We start from the raw sequence: 19,200 nt of genomic DNA, 5'->3' as shown, positions 1-19,200 counted from the left end.
TATTTACTCCATTGTTATTTACTCCATTGGTATTCACACCATTGGTATTCACTCCATTGGTATTCACTCCATTGGTATTCACTCCAATGGAGTTAATTACAATAGATTAGATTCCAATGGAATGGAAATGCAATGGAGTGAATACCAATTGGAGAAGATGCCAATCCTTTGTGGGTAACCCTATATTAAAATCATAACTTTAGTCTCACTGTCGTCTTTGTATTCCACCATTTTACAATAGATTATTTACAATGAAGGAATCTGTTACGGAGTTTATTTAATTTGTTCATGTTTCTCCACAGTTTATTATTTGTTTATTTGCAAATAGTTTATTCCCGGGTAGAATCTAAGAGTCTGAAACCTAGTCTTAGACGCCGGGCGGACCTCCTCAGACCCTATGTTTTTGGAAAAAAATATCAAATTTCACCAAATATATGTNCCATTGTTATTTACTCCATTGTTATTTACTCCATTGTTATTCACTCCAATGTTATTTACTCCATTGATATTCACACCATTGTTATTTACTCCATTTTTATTCACTCCAATGTTATTTACTCCATTGGTATTCACACCATTGTTATTTACTCCATTGTTATTCACACCATTGGTATTCAATCCATTGTTATTCACTCCGTTGTTATTCACACCTTTGGTATTCACACCTTTGTTATTTACTCCATTGTTATTTACTCCATTGTTATTCACTCCATTGTTATTTACTCCATTGTTATTCACTCCATTGTTATTCACACCATTGGTATTCAATCCATTGTTATTCACTCCGTTGTTATTCACACCTTTGGTATTCACTCCGATGTTATTTACTCCATTGTTATTTACTCTATTGTTATTTACTCCATTTTTATTCACACCATTGGTATTCAATCCATTGTTATTCACTCCGTTGTTATTCACACCATTGGTATTCACTCCGATGTTATTTACTCCATTGTTATTCACTCCATTGTCATGTCTAATCTTAATTTGCTAAGCGCGGCGGTAAAATCTTTGAAGAAAGTTTGTTTTGTTTAAACAATGTAATTTAATATTCCACTCTTAGAAATTTGTAGCCATAGGATAGTTTTCATGTTTTCCTAGGCTTGTACTTTCCAGTCTTTGTTTATAATGAAAACCTTTTGACCCCGAGATTTTGAACTGTATGCATACTGTAAATACAAACCAAGGTAAAAAGCTTGGGGTTGGGGTTTCTATCTTTGCGCATTTTTCTCTCTAAATTCGAACATTAGTAGTAGTCAAAATACATTTTAGGCATTGCGCATTTTTTGTGTTTCTGAACCCGCTTGAATTCACATTGATTCCCATAAACAAACACAAATATATACTCGGTCACATTAAATTTGTAAATCTTGACATACACAAAGTTGCAGTTTATGTTCAACCGTTTAACTTGAAGTACCTTTTTAAAACAGAGGTTCCAACAAACTTGAGTTTTAATTTTAGTTGGTGGTTCCATGTAGGCAGGTGGCCTACTAAACATGACAGTTGGTGAATAGTTTTCAATGTCTTCTTCCATTATACTGTATTAGATATTAAAGACTTTTTGCAGTTTACTTCGTTGAAAAATCTTTTACTCAAGAATATTTTACTTTGAAATAAATTTTACTATATATATGACTGCTATAAAGTATTTTTTTTTATTCTCTTTGGTATCAAACAACTTAGCAAATTATGGGAGAAGACATTTTAAACTATTCACCCACTGTCATGTTTCGTGGGACACCCTGAAGTATCCCACTGTCATGTTTCGTGGGACACCCTGAAGCATCCCACACAAGTTGAGGCTTTATAATGACGACCTAAAACTTTTTAAATATCTTAATCTTGTTTTCTGCAAATAGATTTCAAACAATTATATATATTAATATATTAATGAGTGTAGAAAAAGACTGAAGAAATTCCATGAAGTCGTCTTTTTTTGTGAGTAGTAACTCTGTACACTTTAATTATACAATAAATAATCAAAAAGGAATTAATTCTTCACCACAAACTCCGATTTTTAATCCCTATATCTTTGCAACCTAATTTCATAGACCTTAGATATTTCAAACTTTGAATTCTGTTAGATATTGGGATTCCTTTGTGGACATGAATTTGATTATTTAAATTAATCTTTTTACAAGAACTAAGGCCGAATTTAAAGAATTTGAGTCGTGGCTAAAATATGGTTGCTTCCACTTAAAATTATATTAAATTTTTAAGCCGGCGCTCAATTAAAACCGGGTTTTGGCGGATTTGAGACGCGGCTCAAATTCATTAAATTCGGACTCTATTCTTCTAAAAGAAAGTTGATAAAATATTTCAAACTTTTAAATTTTTCGAACAATTAACTTCTGAGCAAACTTTGTTTCCACTTTCTTTAATTGATTTGAATCTTGATTTTGCTATTTTAGAAATAATTTATTTATATTAAAGATGGTTTCAAGTGCAATCTTACTCGTTCTAGTCCTAGCGGGTCTAACGTCGGCAAAAAGGTAAAAAAAAACGTTTTAATTTGTATTCTATTGTATTTTATGGACTGTATAGGTACTGCATGGCCAGAGAGGCGGCTTATGGGGGGGGGTGGAAAAGGGGACGCCCCCCTGAAAAATTGAGGGGACATCTCCCATCTGGAAAAATTAGGAGCGCAAGACGAGAGATCCGGCATTTTCTAGCCCTTAAACTTTGATTTTTAGGAATTGATTAAAAAAATTTTATTTTAAAATCTAAATCTTGTTAAAACATTTTCCACCTTCCACCCCCCCCCATCTGCTCAAGGTTTTGACCTAAAAATGATCAAATTCCCATATACAAATTCAATTTGTTTACCATTCCCCCCCATCCCTAGAAAATTTTATTAGCCGCCCCTTCATGATTTCATCCCCCCCCATCCCCAAGAAAATTTCATAAGCCACCCCTGCATGCCAATTTCCGATTCACAGCAGAATCCCGAAAAGCTTCCTTTTTATCAAGGATTAATTAGATTTGGATGTTTTACTGCTTAGTGACAACTAAATTATTTTCATTTGTGGTTGTTAATGCAAAAATGCAAAAAGGGAAAAATGCAAAACGCCAAAAAAAGAAAAAACAATGTTCTACGTTAAATTAGTTTTAATGTTACCTTTGTGAATGAAATAGGCTTTTATTGAGTTTAATTTAAATCAAATTTTGTAGGAGGCTAATTTTTGAAATTTGGATCATCCATAAACCTTGCTTTGGGTCATTTGAGGTCATTTGCTCATTTTGACTCCATCGGTTCAGCCGTTTTGACGTTTATTGGACACAGACAAACAGACAGACAGACAGACATAAAAGCCAAGTATTTATATATATATATAGTATAGTCAATTTCTGCAGCTTCTTTTTAAATCATCCTTTTTATCTTCGAGAAGTACATTTACAGTACATTCAAGATTGTACTGTAAAGATTTGAGATCTCTTAGTTGAATTGTTTTTAACAATAAAAAAGACAAAATCTGTTTTTTAATCTTTAAAATTTTATTTTTGTTTAAATTCTATTTTAAATTCTCCTTCCTCTTTAAAAACACATTTTTAGAAACTTCTGCTTTTTTATTCTTAAACAACTTTAAGAGTCTACTTCGAAATTTTTATATTTGCATACAATTAAAATGAAATAATATAATGTAATATATATTTACAGATGATGAATATATTATTTATATACTGCATTGAAGCCTAAATGGGCATGAATACTAATATGAGTATTTAAGCGTTAAGAGCGGATATAGGTTCATTTTCATTATATTTTCGGGGTTTAATTCAGGTCATATATTTAGGCATTTTCTAATTCATTATAAAGTTTATTTAACAGCTTTAAAAAATTCGAAATTGAAATAGATAGTCCAGGGAACATACTGTATTAATGTACTCTACTGCATATAATTTGTGAAAATTTACATGATTTGTACACTTTGAACTCCCTTTCAGGCTGAAAGGAACTTTAAAATATTCATACCGAGAGATTCTTTAAATTCCCCTCTAATATATATTCTATTCTCTTTGAAAATGTCTCTGTATTAAGGTCCTTTTCGTATAAAACTAAAATCCTTAACTTTTTCAATCTTTTTTAACAAGATTTAATACTACTTTCAGAGTTTACTACAAAGAGAATAGAATATATTATATTCTCTTTGGTTTACTAACTCATGTTTGTTTACATTAGATCGGCTGCCTTTGTTATTGTTGTTATGCAAAAACTAGTTCTTTCAGCAGTCCAAAAATCTTACAGCAAAGTATACGGAAACCCTATCGCATTCTCCCTCTATTCAATATCTCCTTGCATATATGCATGTGTGTAATTGTGTATGCATTACAGCATACATAAATATTTAAAGAGTAAACATATTTGTTTCACTTTGTTTACTTTACAAGTTTAAATAAACTTTACCTTCAAAATTATTTTATTAACTCCTAGAGTAGTATTTTAATATCGAGATCTTACAAATATATAAACATTAACTCCCAGAGAGTTAGTATATTTATATAAAAGCCTAGTATACTATACTAAGCACTATATAATACACCAATGTTAAATACTAATAAATCTGAATTCTGATAGTTTCCTTAGATTATGGTTAATGGAGAACTCTTTTCCACAGATATTACATTTAAACGGTTTCTCCTCTTTCAAGAATCAATAATCAATCAATCAATCATAGTTTTTAAAAGGACTGTTAAATTGTATTATTTTGTGACCCTCCAGTAAAAAAAAGGTTTACAACAATACCGTTGAAACCTTAATTTAATCAACAATGTGGACAAGTAATTTTTCTGACTTGACAATTGTTTAATACTGATGATTTCCCCAAGGTTTCTGTAGCAAGAAATACGCAAGTCACTTCTGCAGAGAAACCACAAATTATTTATTTATTATTATTTTTTTTAATAACTGAAATCGACAACTCCTAGAGTAGGTCATGTACATAGAGCCCGTCAGGACAAATGGAGGAAAATGTACGCTAGATTCTGACGTGTGTATTTAGGTTAATCAACTACACTGATCATTGTTATTAGGTGCAGTACGTGGAAAAGGGATTTGAAAATAAACCAAAATTTCGCTGAGGGGGGGGGGGGGTGATTTTATTCATGGACTATTTGGGTTATAAAAAGAATTGTAACTTTTTCTTCACCTTAATCATACATGATAAAATGGTAAATGAAGACAACTTCTCATAAATATACAGTGCTCCCCAAAATAAAATGGTAAGTATTGGCGATTTTTCAAAATATCCAGTGCTCTCCAAAATAATATGGAAAATGAAGACGACTTCTTATAAATATACAGTGCTCCCCCCAAAAAATATAGTAGGAATAGACGACTTCTCTTAAATATTAAGTGCTCTCTAAAATAAAGTGGAAAATAAAGACGACTTGTATTAGATAAACAGTGCTTCCCAAAATTGAATGGCAAAGATTTGTGGCTTTTGATAAATATACGGTAATAAGAGGGTGATGTGAAGACGACTTTTCTTTAATATGCAATCTAATTTTTAAGAAGCACTGTATATTTATGAAAAGTCATCATCGCTTACCATATTATTTTGAGGAGCTCTGTATATTTATGAGCAGTCGTCTATGCTTACCATATCATTTTGGGGAGCACTGAATATTTCTGAGAAGTCTATATGTTAACATTAACTCCTAGAGTAGGTCATGTACATAGAGAACACACAGATATGTTAACATTAACTCCTAAAATAGTATATTTAAATAGAGAACACACATATATAAACACTATCTTCAAGAGAGTAGTTTATTTATACTAGAAATTCAAGGCGCTTTGCGCCCTTCTTTCTAGGCTTTTAGCTTTTTGCGGATTTAAAAAAAAAAATTCGCGGATGTTCAAGAATTAAAATTTTTTTTACAAAATTAAAAACCTTTAAAACACATTTTTAAAAATTTTTTATCATTCATAAACCTTCCCTGTGGTCACGTGATTGTCCCCCAAAAAATTTGGGCCCGATCGGTTCAGTCGTTTTGACGTTTATTGGATACAAACAAACAAACAAACACCCAAACAGACAGACAAGCCAGATTTATATATAGATTGAGAATACATAAATATATAAACACCAACACCTAGAAAGGTTTATTTATGTATAGAACACACTAACATATCCTGGAGTAGTATATGCATATGGAGAACACACACATATATAAACACCAGGTTCTTAGGGCGCTTCGGGCCCATCTTCTATTTCAACTTTTAATTGTGGCATTATCTGTAAAGCATCTTCTCTTTATACAGTATAAAACAAAAACAAAAAAAGTTTGTAGAGTTCATAATATTGTTTCGCGCATTTTCAAAATTTTACAAAAATAAAAAACTTTTAAACACAAATTTTTTAAATTTTGTTCATTCATAAACCTTCCCTGGGGTCATGTGAGGTCCCATGCACAAAATTTGGGCCCGTTCAGCCGTTTTGACGTATATTGGATACAAACAAACGGACAAACAAACAGACAGACAAGCAAAGTATTAGATAAACTCCTGTAGTAGTATATTTACATAGAGAACACTCAAATATGTAAATATTAACTCCTAGAGTATTATAGTTATATAGAATACATATCAAACAACTTAATAACCTATTTTTAAATATGTAAATATTAACTCCTAGAGTATCATAGTTATATAGAATACATATCAAACAACTTAATAACCTATTTTTAAATATGTAAATATTAACTCCTAGAGTATTNTGTATCTTTTGTATATAAATATATTGTAAGAAAAACCGACTCGTTGAATATTTGAGAAACTCAGTGCATTGCTTTATTGATTTTTATTCATATACTATATTATATAGAATACATATCAAACAACTTAATAACCTATTTTTAAATATGTAAATATTAACTCCTAGAGTATTATAGTTATATAGAATACATATCAAACAACTTAATAACCTATTTTTAAAGCAATATGACATTTTTTTTAGAGAAGAATCCAATAATTTTTGGAATCTGACAGATACTCGAATTTGGGAAAATTCCTCAGCGGAAAATGAGAATTATGAAGAAGGAACACCGAGAATATTCAATTCTCTTTTCCCTCCAGGATCCACTTTCAGTGTAAGTTTAAGTTTAAATTTTTTCACATTTTTAAAAAGTTTTATAAATTTTACAAATCTTTTAAACCAATCACCAACTTTTTTTTGACATTTTTGTAACATTTTTTTAGTTATATTTTGAAATTGCCGGAGTGCTGTTTCCTGTAACTGATACAATAACACAAAAATATCTGATAGGAAAAGTCGATAATTTTTTTCAGTTATATTTTGAAATTGCTGGAGTTTTATTTCCTGTGACCGACACTATTACTCAAAAATACCTCTTAGGAAAAATCGATAAAATTTTTTATTTCTTGATCATCTTGAAATCTATTGAACAGATAAATTAGTTTTAATCAAAAACTTTCCTTACTTTATATGAAGGTTTAAATATAATTGATATGCCTATAGGTCTTTTTGCCAATAATTTAAATGCACTCCTTTTTTTGTCTTAAGCTCATTTTTTGTCTTTAATTCAATTTTTGTCCTAAACTCCTTTTTTGTCTTTAATTCAATTTTTGTCTTAAACTCCTTTTTATTTTGTCTTAAACTCCTTTTTTTGTTGTAAACTTCTTTTTTGTCTTAAATTCCTTGTTTTGTATTAAACTCTTTTTTTTTTGTCTCAAACTCCTTTTTTGTCTTAAACTCCTTTTTATTCTTAAACTCCTTTTTTTGTCTTAAACTCCTTTTTTTGTCTGAAACTCCTTTTTTGTCTTAAACTCCTTTTTTTGTCTTAAACTCTTTTTTTTTGTCTTAAACTCCTTTCTTTGTCTTAAACTCTTTTTTTCGTTTTAAACTCCTTTTTTTGTCTTAAACTCCTTTTTTGTCTTAAACTCCTTTTTTGTCTTAAACTCCTTTTTTTGTCTTAAACTCCTTTTTTTGTCTTAAACTCTTTTTTTTGTCTTAAATTACTTTTTTTGTCTTAAACTCCTTTTTTCGTCCTAAACTCCTTTTTTGTCTTAAACTCCTTTTTATTCTTTAACTCCTTTTTTTGTCTTAAACTCCTTTTTTTGTCTGAAACTCCTTTTTTGTCTTAAACTCCTTTTTATTCTGAAACTCCTTTTTTTGTCTTAAACTCCTTTTTTTGTCTGAAACTCCTTTTTTGTCTTAAACTCCTTTTTTTTCTTAAACTCTTTTTTTGTCTTAAACTCCTTTTTTGTCTTAAACTCTTTTTTTGTCTTAAACTCCTTTTTTTTGTCTTAAACTCCTTTTTTATGTCTTAAACTCCTTTTTTTGTTTTAAACTCCATTTTTTTTGTCCTAAACTCCTTTTTTTCTTAAACTCCTTTCTTGTCTTAAACTCCTTTTTTTTGCTTCCTCTGTTAATCCTTACAAGAACAATTGTTCAGAACAGAATTTCCTATTTTTTTATTGAAGGGACTGCTCTTGTAATTTCCAGGGATCTTCCACTAGAAAAAATAAGTTTACCCAATTCAGAAGTGTATTCTTTAAAACTGAACCTGATCATTAATGTGAAGAAAATGTTTTTTTTTTTCAAGCTTGATAAGTGTTTAATTCTAACAATTTTTCTCCTTTGTTTTTGAGACTGAATTCACAGTTGAAATTAATCAATTTTCATAGAGAAGATTATATCTCATGCATTTGTGATCAGGCAGAGCATTGGTGGGTAATGTTGTAAACTGTACATGCCACTCTATGAAATCTACATCAATAGTTCCTTTCATAGAAATCAAAACATTTTTATTTTTGAATCATGGAAAGAAAAATGTCGAATTATAGATTTTCCGTTTGCGTACACATTCCGGGCAAACCCCGCTAGATCCACGACCACTTCTTTCCAGGAGGTCTTAGGTCACCTACAGATGGCGTTCATGAGGTAATTAAAAGGTCAACACTTATGACCCTTATAATTTTGTCCTCAACGCGCTCAGTCTGATGCACTTTCCTTATCGGCTTCCCTAGCTGCGAAGGACCGTTTTTAAATTTTGTTTCGGCGGATTTACCTTTCACTTAAATCCTTGGTCGAGTTAAGTGTTTGTAACTAAGCACTCTGCCACTGAAAAGGTTAGGCCCCTGCGGATTTTAATTGAGAAAAAAAGTTGGAATTAGGAAATTTAAAAAGATGGTTTTTGGTTTAAAAGGTGCTTCATCGTCTTGTTGAACTCTTTCGAACCGAGATTCAATTGGCTTCGATCTGAAAAAAAACATTTAAGCTTTCTCTTTTCTTGAAAATCATAAAATCAAACTTACAAAAAAGTTCCAGATTAGATTTTATCAAATAGAACGAATTACTTGAACCATGTCGACTTAGCTAAACCACTTCTGTGACTGGTTCAAGTTGAAGTAAGTCCTGAGCTGAAAACTTTAGAATTGGAAACCTTTATTCCGGATCGCTTAATCTGAATATCCACTATGGAGTGGACACTTATGATTTCTGATTAGTTAACTATTTCTCTCTCTTTTTGGATATCCATACTTTACTCCGACCAATGAGAGTTTCTAATTGATTGCGCACCAAAATTTAAAAAATTCTCAGCTTCTAATTGGCTTTTCGGGTTTCTCAAAGCGGTCCTCTGATTGGTTGAATTTTTACACTTTTCTGGATACAAACTAAAGATTAAATTATTATTGAGATTAATAAAATGATGATATTAAGCATTTAGTTTGATATCCACAATACTAAAGTTTTCAGCTCAGGTCAACTTTTTCTCGCTGCTTATCAAACTTAGGTTCTGATTCTTCGTTCCAATATTTTAAACAACTAATCATTTTCTCTCGGTGCGAAAGGGTTGATCAGGATGTCTGAAAAGAAATCAAAATTCCAATTTTTAGTTCTTTTTCGAGTTAGAGGTTCCGCTATTCTACGGTCCTGGATTTCCTTTACTCGGGGGCTTAATAGGAACATAAAGAATTTAAGAACAAACTTTAATAAAATTTTGGTCAATTTTTGGTAAAAAAACACGAATTTAACATGTCATTTGACGAGTTGGGTTTTCCCTTTTTGGTTCGTTTTTAAACAGCAATTTCCTGAAATGTTTAATTTTCATTTTGTTCAAAAGTTGAAATATTTAGTTCAAATTCTTCCGGTGTGTTCAGATGTATTTTTGACTCCCCCCATCCCCCTCCCGGATATAAACAGAATTGGTCGCATGATGCAAAGATCAAGTATCATGGATAACCTATCCCAGACTTTTGCAGGGTAAGCGCTATCTTGGCTCCATTTAAAAGGAAGTTAATAAACAGGAGTTTGTACCAGAAACAAAGTGATTTTGCCACAAACTAAGTGATTTTGCCACAAACTAAGAGATTTTATAATCACTATATCATTGCAACCCATTGTCGTAGACCTTAATACAGGGTTACCCACAAAGGATGAGACGGTAAAGATGACATAAAACTTTTAAGGTTTGACAAACCAAGGATAAATTAAGAGTTCTGCCTAAGATAAAGCCTTTTTATGCCCGACTAAATGGTTTGGTAGAACAGTTGCAGATGTACAGTTGCAGATGTACAGTTGCAGATGTACAGTTGCAGGGAATCATAAATATAAGGAAACAGACAGTATAAATTTCGTACAATCGAGTCTAAAGTCTCATCCTTTGTGGGTAACCCTGTATGTCAAGCTATTAGGTCCCAAAGATAAAGGGTTTGGTTAAAACAAAAATACAAAGAGAACAATTTTTCATTTCTTATATCTTTGAAACCTGAAGTAGACCTTTGAATTTCCATAGAATAAACATAGTTTCAAATATTAAGTATAAATTTAAATATTGGCATTAAATACAATATAGTTTGAGAATAGTAATTACAGTTTCATTTTTTTAGTATAAACAGAGTTTAGCAAGATAATTTCATCTTAAAAATCTTAATGTTTGGATTTGGACTGATCAAAAAAGCATAAAAGGCTCTAATAAGTATAAACAAATTTAGCTTGTCCTTATTACTAAATTCATAAATATTTTTTTCTAACTTTTTACCCAAATGATAATCATCCTGGAATTCTTTATTTTATATTTTTCAACTCTAAAGGGATTGTATGTGTAGTTTTAAAGAACCCTCCATGCAAAGATGGAAATGCCTGATTTCACAACGGTACCCTTGAAACTTGAAATCTGTTTTCAAAATTACAAACATGGATATCTAATTGTTACCTGACCAGACAAAGCTTTTAAGGGTAATGTTGTGAATCGGGCATTGACATCTTTGCCAGGATGCTTACTTGAAATTACAGCTACAGTCCATAAAAATAAATTATAAAATGTCAACTATTTCCAAAAATGGGGGTTTGCATGTTTTTTCAGCATTGTTTTCTTTCAGATTTGGTTTGGACGGAAAGGCCTGTGTGGAGAGGCTTGTGTGTGAAATCAACTCTAATCCAATGAACATTGGACTAATTGGGGATATAATCAACACTATTTTCTTGTAAGTATTCCTATATTTATTTAATTTATAAAATTGAAGACAACATTCTTTTCATTTTTTATTTCTACCAAGCTTTCAAACAGCATATATAAACATACTTAGTTAAACTACTTTTCATTATATTGAACTCTCGGCAAGAATAAGTAGGTAGTTCAGATATTTGTACCTAATTTTCTTTTAATGTAGTGATAGCTAATTAAACCAAAGACTTTGCTAATTAAAGATAGCGCATCAAAAAATCTACGCAAATTTGACGCTTTTTCTCGGGTAGATAAAGATGGTAACTAATGTCGTCTTCTCCAGAAATCTAGTGTATATTTACCTCGTTGACGTTTCACAATGTTGTCTTTTGTAAAAACTGAGGTTTTATTGTCGATCGTTAGACTCTCAAACAACCAAAATAACAAATGACGTCAAAATACACTGTACAGGCGTACACAATAGTCGGATAAATTTCCAACGCCTCGTCTTTATAATTAGCAAAGTCTTCGAATTTAACTACTATATACTCACTCAACTATGCTTTTCTAATACCTAAATCGATGCAACCCAACGTCGTAAACCTTGAATATTCAAAACTGTCAGAACTGCTGTAAGTAGTTCCTGCAAGTACTTTGTTACTATCTCTCTTCAGTTCATAATCCATTTATATTCCTTCTGTAGTCCTCAGGGGCGTATTCAGGGGGGGGGCTATGGGGCCTAAGCCCTCCCTGGACCAGTGAAATCTATTGATTTCAGGGGGTTTTCAGGCCACAACGGGTGTTGAAACCCCCCCCCCCCCCAGAAAGATAAAAAATTTAAGCCCCCCCTGGACAAATTCCTGAATACGCCCCTGATAGTCCCTCTGCCCAATTGTTCTCCTGGAAGAGGGGCTATATTTCTTTTCTTCTCTTGTAGCATGCGAAAGTCCTGTTAGGTCGATAGAATCCTTACTTTATCTTGATATTCTTACAGGGTGTCCCACATCAAATTAGACCGCGTCAATGGGTCTAAATTGCGATGTGGGGGACAAATCAAAAAAATTAATAAGAATTAATAATTTTGAAAAATTTCCTAAGGCTAATAGAATTTTTTTAAATGCTAGATTTTTCGAGCACTATGTGCGTATTTTGGCGTTAAAGATTGTAAATTATTATTGAGATTAATAAAATGATGATATTAAGCATTTAGTTTGATATCCACAATACTAAAGTTTTCAGCTCAGGTCAACTTTTTCTCGCTAATTAATAATTTTGAAAAATTTCCTAAGGCTAATAGAATTTTTTTAAATGCTAGATTTTTCGAGCATTATGTGCGTATTTTGGCGTTAAAGATTGAAGATAATCCACTGCGATTTAATGGTCTCACGCTCTCAAGCAAAAATCGTTGAGAATTTTGCCAATTACTTCTAAAAAACCAAATCTAACAAGAAGTGCTTTACAGTGCTAAAATGTACATGTAAAGGGCTACAGAAAAGCATAAGTGAGTTAGAGCGGAAAAATCTAAGCTTAGGGCGTTGTGACACTTCAAAGTCAACCCAGTCTTAAAAATTGATGAGACTGTTTATAAGGAGGCTGAATCTATGTGTTAATCTAATATGATATGGAACGCTCTGTATATCATAATACACAATTTCTTAGGTCGTCAGTTTTCTTAAGAAGAAACATGTTTTTTAATTTTATATTTTTAATTTGTTACTGAGGATAAATAAAGTGTGACTAACTTTCTTCCAATTGAAAAGGAGAAAATAGTAAGAATTTCTATCATAAATGATGCGCGAAGCGCCATAGAAAAATGTTGGTGTTTTTTTTATAAGTTCTAAGTTGCTAGGGACGCGCCCCCCTAGTTTACAAAAATCAAATGTTTACACCGTGCTTCAGGTTGCAAAGAAAATTTAAGCTTGTGACAATACTCCATTTCTAAAAGAATATTTGAATTGTAGGGGAGAGATAGATGAACCTGACAGTGTATTCTATACAGCTCAAGTTACAGGCAGAAGTCAGAAGAACTGTAGAAGATATAGAGCAGACTGTCCAGTATCTGTACTTAATCTGCCTTCAGCCATTAGTTCGGTTTTACCAATCCCGTAATTTTTTAAAAATTTTTAGATTTTTTTTCTCCTTCCTTTAGTGATAAGTTCAGAGTCCGAATTTTATGAAATTGAGCCGCGTCACAAATCCGCCAAAAACCGGTTTCAATTGAGCACCGGCTTAAATCTTGAAACATTGAATACAATTTTAAGTTAAATCAACCATATTTGTGCCGCATCTCAAATTTAAGCCACGGTTCAAATTCTTTAGATTCGGACTCAGTTTGGCAAACCCGTAATTTTTAAAATCTTTATCCTTCCTTCAGTATTTTGTTCAGTTCTTCCTTTCCCGTAATTTTATTAGATTTTTGTTGTTAAATTAAAATATTATTCTGTATTCTTCCTTTAACGAAGTTCAGTTTTTATACTTTTAGATTTTACTTGATAAATAAATTTTTCCCAGTATTTTTAGATTTTAGTGTTAAATACTATTTATTCTAATTTTTAAGGATTTTGAAAATCCACGAAATTGTTTTTAGTTTATCCACGATTTTATTGTTTTGTTTTTGTTTTTCAATGTATAAGAAAAGAATATGTTCACAATTGAAATTGAAAAAAAGCCTGATCTATATATATAATTTGCTTGCCTAAAAATTTGATTTTTGAAAATTTTGAAAATCCGCAAAATTTTTGTTTGTTTTTGTTTTACAATGTATACAAAAAAAGATGCTCACAACTGAAATAGAAGATGAGCGCCCTAAACTAAAAAAAAATATTTTGATTTTTTAGACAACCGATCACCCATTAGTGTCCACAAAAAAATTCAGCCCATTCGGTCCAGCCGTTTAGCCGAATGTCTTGTTTTATTATATATATATTATCTTTAAAAAATAAAAAAAATAATATACTGGGGGAAATATGAAAAACTGAATAACTCCATAATAGATTCATCAATTGTGAGATATCATGCATAAATTATAATTTATTTTAAAACTGTAGAATACAAAGACGACAGTAGCCTTTTCATGGCGTACTGAACAATTTAGCAAGGAAAGAAATAAGAAGTTGCAAAAAATCCGTAATAAAGGGAAACGATTGGGGTAAATTCCGTACAATATACATTCGTTTCTAAAGTCTCATCTATTGTCGGAATTGTGGGCGACATTAAAGGGAGTGACCGGCTATGTAAGGTAGTTGAACTGAGTATGCAGTGTTGTGGTAAACTTCTTTCGGATTCATTTGAGACATATTAAGCAATTTAAAAATCTGTAAATCCTGAGTTTGAGCGCAAATACAACGTTCAAAACTCCTACTTTGGGAATGGATACGTTTTTAGAATAAGTTTTTTTAAATTATTAAATAACGACGACATAAAATGTAAAAAAAGTTCTACAAAAAACTACAGACGTCATGCATAGGAACATGTTGAGAAAATAAAAATTTATCTTATCATCGAAAATAAGTAATTTTCTCATAATCCTGATTTCTCAGTATTCACAAAGATTTTCGCAGATTTTCTAGAATTATTATTGAAAAGACGACATTTGAAGAATTTTAAGAAATCTGCGAATAAATTCAAAGAAAATTAGAAATTCGATTTAATAATGTAAACGAAATTATCGATTTTATCATTGATTTATTGACAAATTTCTTTTGAGAAATATGTTCCTTACAATCTAATTAGATTACTGTATAATTTTTACTTTATTTTTCGTTGTGTTATTTAAAAATAAAAAAAAATAATTCTGAAAACGTATCCACCCTAAAGTAGAAGATTTGAATGTTGAATTTGCGCTCAAACTAAGGACTTAAAAATCTTTAAAAAATTTAATATGTCTCATATGAATACGAAAGAAGTTTTCCACAATATTTCATACTCGTTTTAACTACCTTACATAGCCGGTCACTCCCTTTAAAGCAATCTTTAAATGGGTGTTTGACATTGTTACAAAGCAAATAGTTTTTTCTAGTTGCTCTGGGTCTATGAATCATTTCTGTTTCTTATGCTTATTGGACTTTTAACATCATAACATTAGTCTAAAAGTCGTCTTTTTCATCCACAGTTTTCTGGTTCTCCCTGTATATAATCTATTATGTATTCAAGATCAATCGGTTAGATAAGGAGGGGAATTAAAAAATATCATATTCCCCCTCTGTATGGTTCCCAAGAATCCCAGGGGGATTATTAAAAACCAGATGTATGGCTTCAGATGTTTATTATACCTTGAGATGAAATTGGAGTAAATAAAATTAAATCATAAAAAGAGATAACACAAAAATCAAAATAATTCAGTCAGAGGTACATTAAGTAAATTTCAGGGCCGTACGGGAGCATTTGTGTAGGGGGGGGGACTTCTTTTTGCCCCCACTTTGCAACATTGTGCCCCCCCCCTTCAAAACACCTTTTTTGAAAAAAATATTGTCAACTTTTTCAACTATGTAAACTATTCGAATATATACACACTTCCATATAACAATAATAAATTATTTATGTAATTTTTCAAGTGGTGAAAAATAGAGATGGAAACGTTTCTTAAAAAATATCTTTATTTTCATCGAAACGATACATTGTATAATTATAAATAATGATATCAAAGATATATTTACACTGAAGGCAGTATTGATTGAAGCTTTTTTATGGAACTTGTTTAGTTAAGGGCAAAAGTGAAATTTTAAAGTTTTTTTTATACGCCCTTATTAAATTTATCCCCCAGCTGCCTACTTTATACCCCGGCCCACCTAGAGCCAGGAGAAAATATTTCATCTCTAGGGAAATAATTTTCTTTATAGTCCTGGGAAACAGGAACTTTATTCCCCGCGGTAATTTGTAAATACAACAAAAGTAACCACGCCAAAAACAAATGTAATAAGATTTTTTAAAATTAATAAAAAAGAATTATGTGTTGTTCATCCTCCCCCCCCCCCTCCTCCCCCTCTGTTGATTATGAAATTTCCCGAGAGGGATAGATGGATGTTACAGATGAAATTTGATCCCTTTAAGCTTTCATCTGTCTAGTATAAAATAAACTGAAATCTGGATACTCTGTCCAGTACACCAGATAACAGGTAGATAGGAACTATACCGTAGTATTTGGTTATTCCTTTTATTATCTTCTAAATTCTACCATGCTCATGGCTATTCCTTTCAGTCTCATCTTGATTTTATTATTCTGATAGCTATTTCATTATCTTTTTGATTATTCTACCATTCTGATATTTGTTCCTATGTTACAATTCTGATAGTTATAACTATCATATTGATCTTAATTCCACCATTTTTGTGGATATTCATACCATATATTTACTAATCGATATTACCATTCTCATAGCTATTTCTATCATTTTCATCCTGATTCTACTATCCTGATAGCTATTCATATTATTCTCTTATAAATTCTACAATGCTGGTAGCAATTTTTATCATTCTCTTCTAAATTCTCCCATGCTCATAGCTCATTCGCATCTTAATTTTACTGATCTGATAGGTATTTCTTTAATTTTCTTATAAATTCTACCATGCTGATAGCTATTCCTATCATATCCTATTCATTTCATTCGCATCTTGATTATACCATGTTGATAGCTATTTCATTCTAATCTTTATTTTACCCTTCCGTCTGCTTTTCCTCTCATTCTTATCTTTGTTCTACTATTCTAGCTTTTGATAGCTTTTTATCATTCTGATCTTGATTCTACTGTTCCGATAGCCATCTCTTTCATACTTATCTTGATTTTATAATTTTGATAGCCACTCCTATCAATTCCTTCATTGATTTTACCATTCTGTTATCTATTCCCATATTATTGATACGCGTTCAAAATTACAAAACACTAGGCTTTGCACCCATCTACTATTTCAACTGTGAACATTTTCTCTTTGTATACATTGTTAAACAAAATAAAAATAATTTTACGGATTTTATAAAAAAATTTCGTGGTTATTTAAAATAATGTAAATTTCAGTAAAACTTCGTCACTTTTCTAAAAAGTCTAAAACATTGAAATGTTGAATATTGTTTTCTGTTTCAAGGAATGGACTGGCCCCTTAAAGATGGGGTATACATGGACGATAGATACAACCTCTACTACCCCCCAGGTACTATCTCTACTACCCCCAAGGCACAACCTCTACTACCCCACAGGTACTACCTCTACTACCACCAGGTACTACCTCTAGTACCCCCAAAGTACTACCTCTACTACCCCCCAGGTACTACCTCTACTACCCCCCAGGGACTTTCTCTACTACCATCCAGGTACTACTATTTTTTTAAGGGGAACAGATGGGTATATTGGGGTAAAAAAGCCTGAAAAAAATTAAATATTTTTGAAAATCAATTTGAATCGTAAATTCCACTCTACAAATAAAAGGTCACTTGATATTACGTGAACACTGAACAATCCCATGAAAGGTAATATTTCCTAATGATCTTCTCTTTATATCTTGTTATATAGGTGTCTATAGGACAGTATTCCAGCTGACCTTGATGAAGTTATTATATATATCTTGTTATATAGGTGTCTCACATCTGGACAGTATTCCAGCTGACCTTGATGAAGTTATTATATATATATTGTTATATAGGTGTCTCACATCTGGATGGTATTCCAGCTAACCTTGATGAAGTTATTATATGTATATATTGTTATATAGGTGCCTCCCATCTAGATGGTATTCCAGCTGACCTTGATGAAGTTATTATATATATATATTGTTATATAGGTGCCTCCCTCCCATCTAGACAGTATTCCAGCTGACCTTGATGAAGTTATAATATATATATATATATATATTGTTATATAGGTGCCTCGCATCTGGATGGTATTCCAGCTGACCTTGATGAAGTTATTAGTCAACATTGGAAGCAGTTCCCTCCACAGGTTCATAACTTGTTAATATTCATATATAGAAAGTTGTAATCTCTGTTTGTCTGTTTGTTAGTTTGTTTGTCCGATCATAACTCAGGTACCCCTGTACCGATTTGCCTCAAATTTTGATTGTTCTTGGATTTGTTTTAAGATTCTAAGTTGAGTGGGTCCACTCTTAACGGGAAAAAGAGCTAAAATCGTAATTTAGGATAAGGGTTAGCGATGGGACTAACCATGACTCAACTGGGCCACGGTCACTGGGTTCCCGAGCAAGCATTTATATAAAGGAATTCTAACCCTTTTTAGCCTGATGTCTGGTTCACTGACTGATTTTCTTGGGGGGGGGGGGGGGGTTACCCAATATTGCAAATTTGCCGGCTCCACCTCAATATTCTGCAAATTTGCAAAAATTCATATATTTATTGCGAAATCTAGTTATGTTCTTTTTGCTTACATTTTAAAACAAAGAAGAAAAAAATTTTGCGGATTTTTGAAAAAAAAATTCGCGGATTTTTAAAGATTTAAAAAGGGATTTGATAATATCCTTTTTAGAATCCATTGATCGTTGATGTTCTTGGGATCGCCTACGCTATTCTTCTAACGTGCAGTGTTCCTCTACATTTGATAGTTATCTATGTATATCTAAAGGTAGAATTTCCACCATTTTGGTTGATTAAAAAATAATTCGCTGACAGACAAAAACTTGGGTTTGGAAATTAATTTCGATATAATCTATACCCCCCAACCCAAGTCCTTTAAAAATTAACAAACATTATTACGCATGATGATGATGATGATAATACTACTACTACTACTACTACTAATAATAATAATCTAATATATGCCCTACTGGAGGTAAGATTAACTT

At 31.6% G+C, this 19,200-nt stretch overlaps 1 protein-coding gene across 1 annotated transcript; it reads left to right on the top strand.

The window, feature by feature from the left end:
- Positions 1–1,045: 1,045 nt before the first annotated feature.
- Positions 1,046–18,974, top strand: LOC111716252 (uncharacterized). Its single transcript, XM_023491689.1, has 10 exons — positions 1,046–1,187; positions 2,437–2,495; positions 6,963–7,095; positions 9,866–9,932; positions 10,130–10,232; positions 11,351–11,455; positions 13,377–13,520; positions 17,494–17,559; positions 18,268–18,344; positions 18,885–18,974. The coding sequence occupies exons 2-8, from the start codon at positions 2,437–2,439 to the stop codon at positions 17,510–17,512; spliced, it is 630 nt and encodes a 209-aa protein (XP_023347457.1). The 5' UTR covers positions 1,046–1,187; the 3' UTR covers positions 17,513–17,559; positions 18,268–18,344; positions 18,885–18,974.
- Positions 18,975–19,200: the final 226 nt, after the last annotated feature.

The sequence above is a fragment of the Eurytemora carolleeae genome, unplaced genomic scaffold (assembly GCF_000591075.1).
Source record: "Eurytemora carolleeae unplaced genomic scaffold, Eaff_2.0 scaffold1992, whole genome shotgun sequence".
In the NCBI taxonomy this organism is placed as follows: domain Eukaryota; kingdom Metazoa; phylum Arthropoda; class Copepoda; order Calanoida; family Temoridae; genus Eurytemora; species Eurytemora carolleeae.
Note: the sequence above shows the minus strand (reverse complement) of the source record. Positions and strands in the feature narration are given on the sequence as shown.

What these genes read in the sequence shown, in the direction of transcription:
- LOC111716252 (XM_023491689.1), top strand. Translation starts at nt 2,437, where the DNA reads ATGGTTTCAAGTGCAATCTTACTCGTTCTAGTCCTAGCGGGTCTAACG. An exon ending in CTCCAGGATCCACTTTCAGT is followed by an intron (nt 7,096 to 9,865) that starts GTAAGTTTAAGT and finishes TCCAATTTTTAG; the next exon opens with TTCTTTTTCGAGTTAGAGGT. An exon ending in CTATCCCAGACTTTTGCAGG is followed by an intron (nt 10,233 to 11,350) that starts GTAAGCGCTATC and finishes GTTTTCTTTCAG; the next exon opens with ATTTGGTTTGGACGGAAAGG.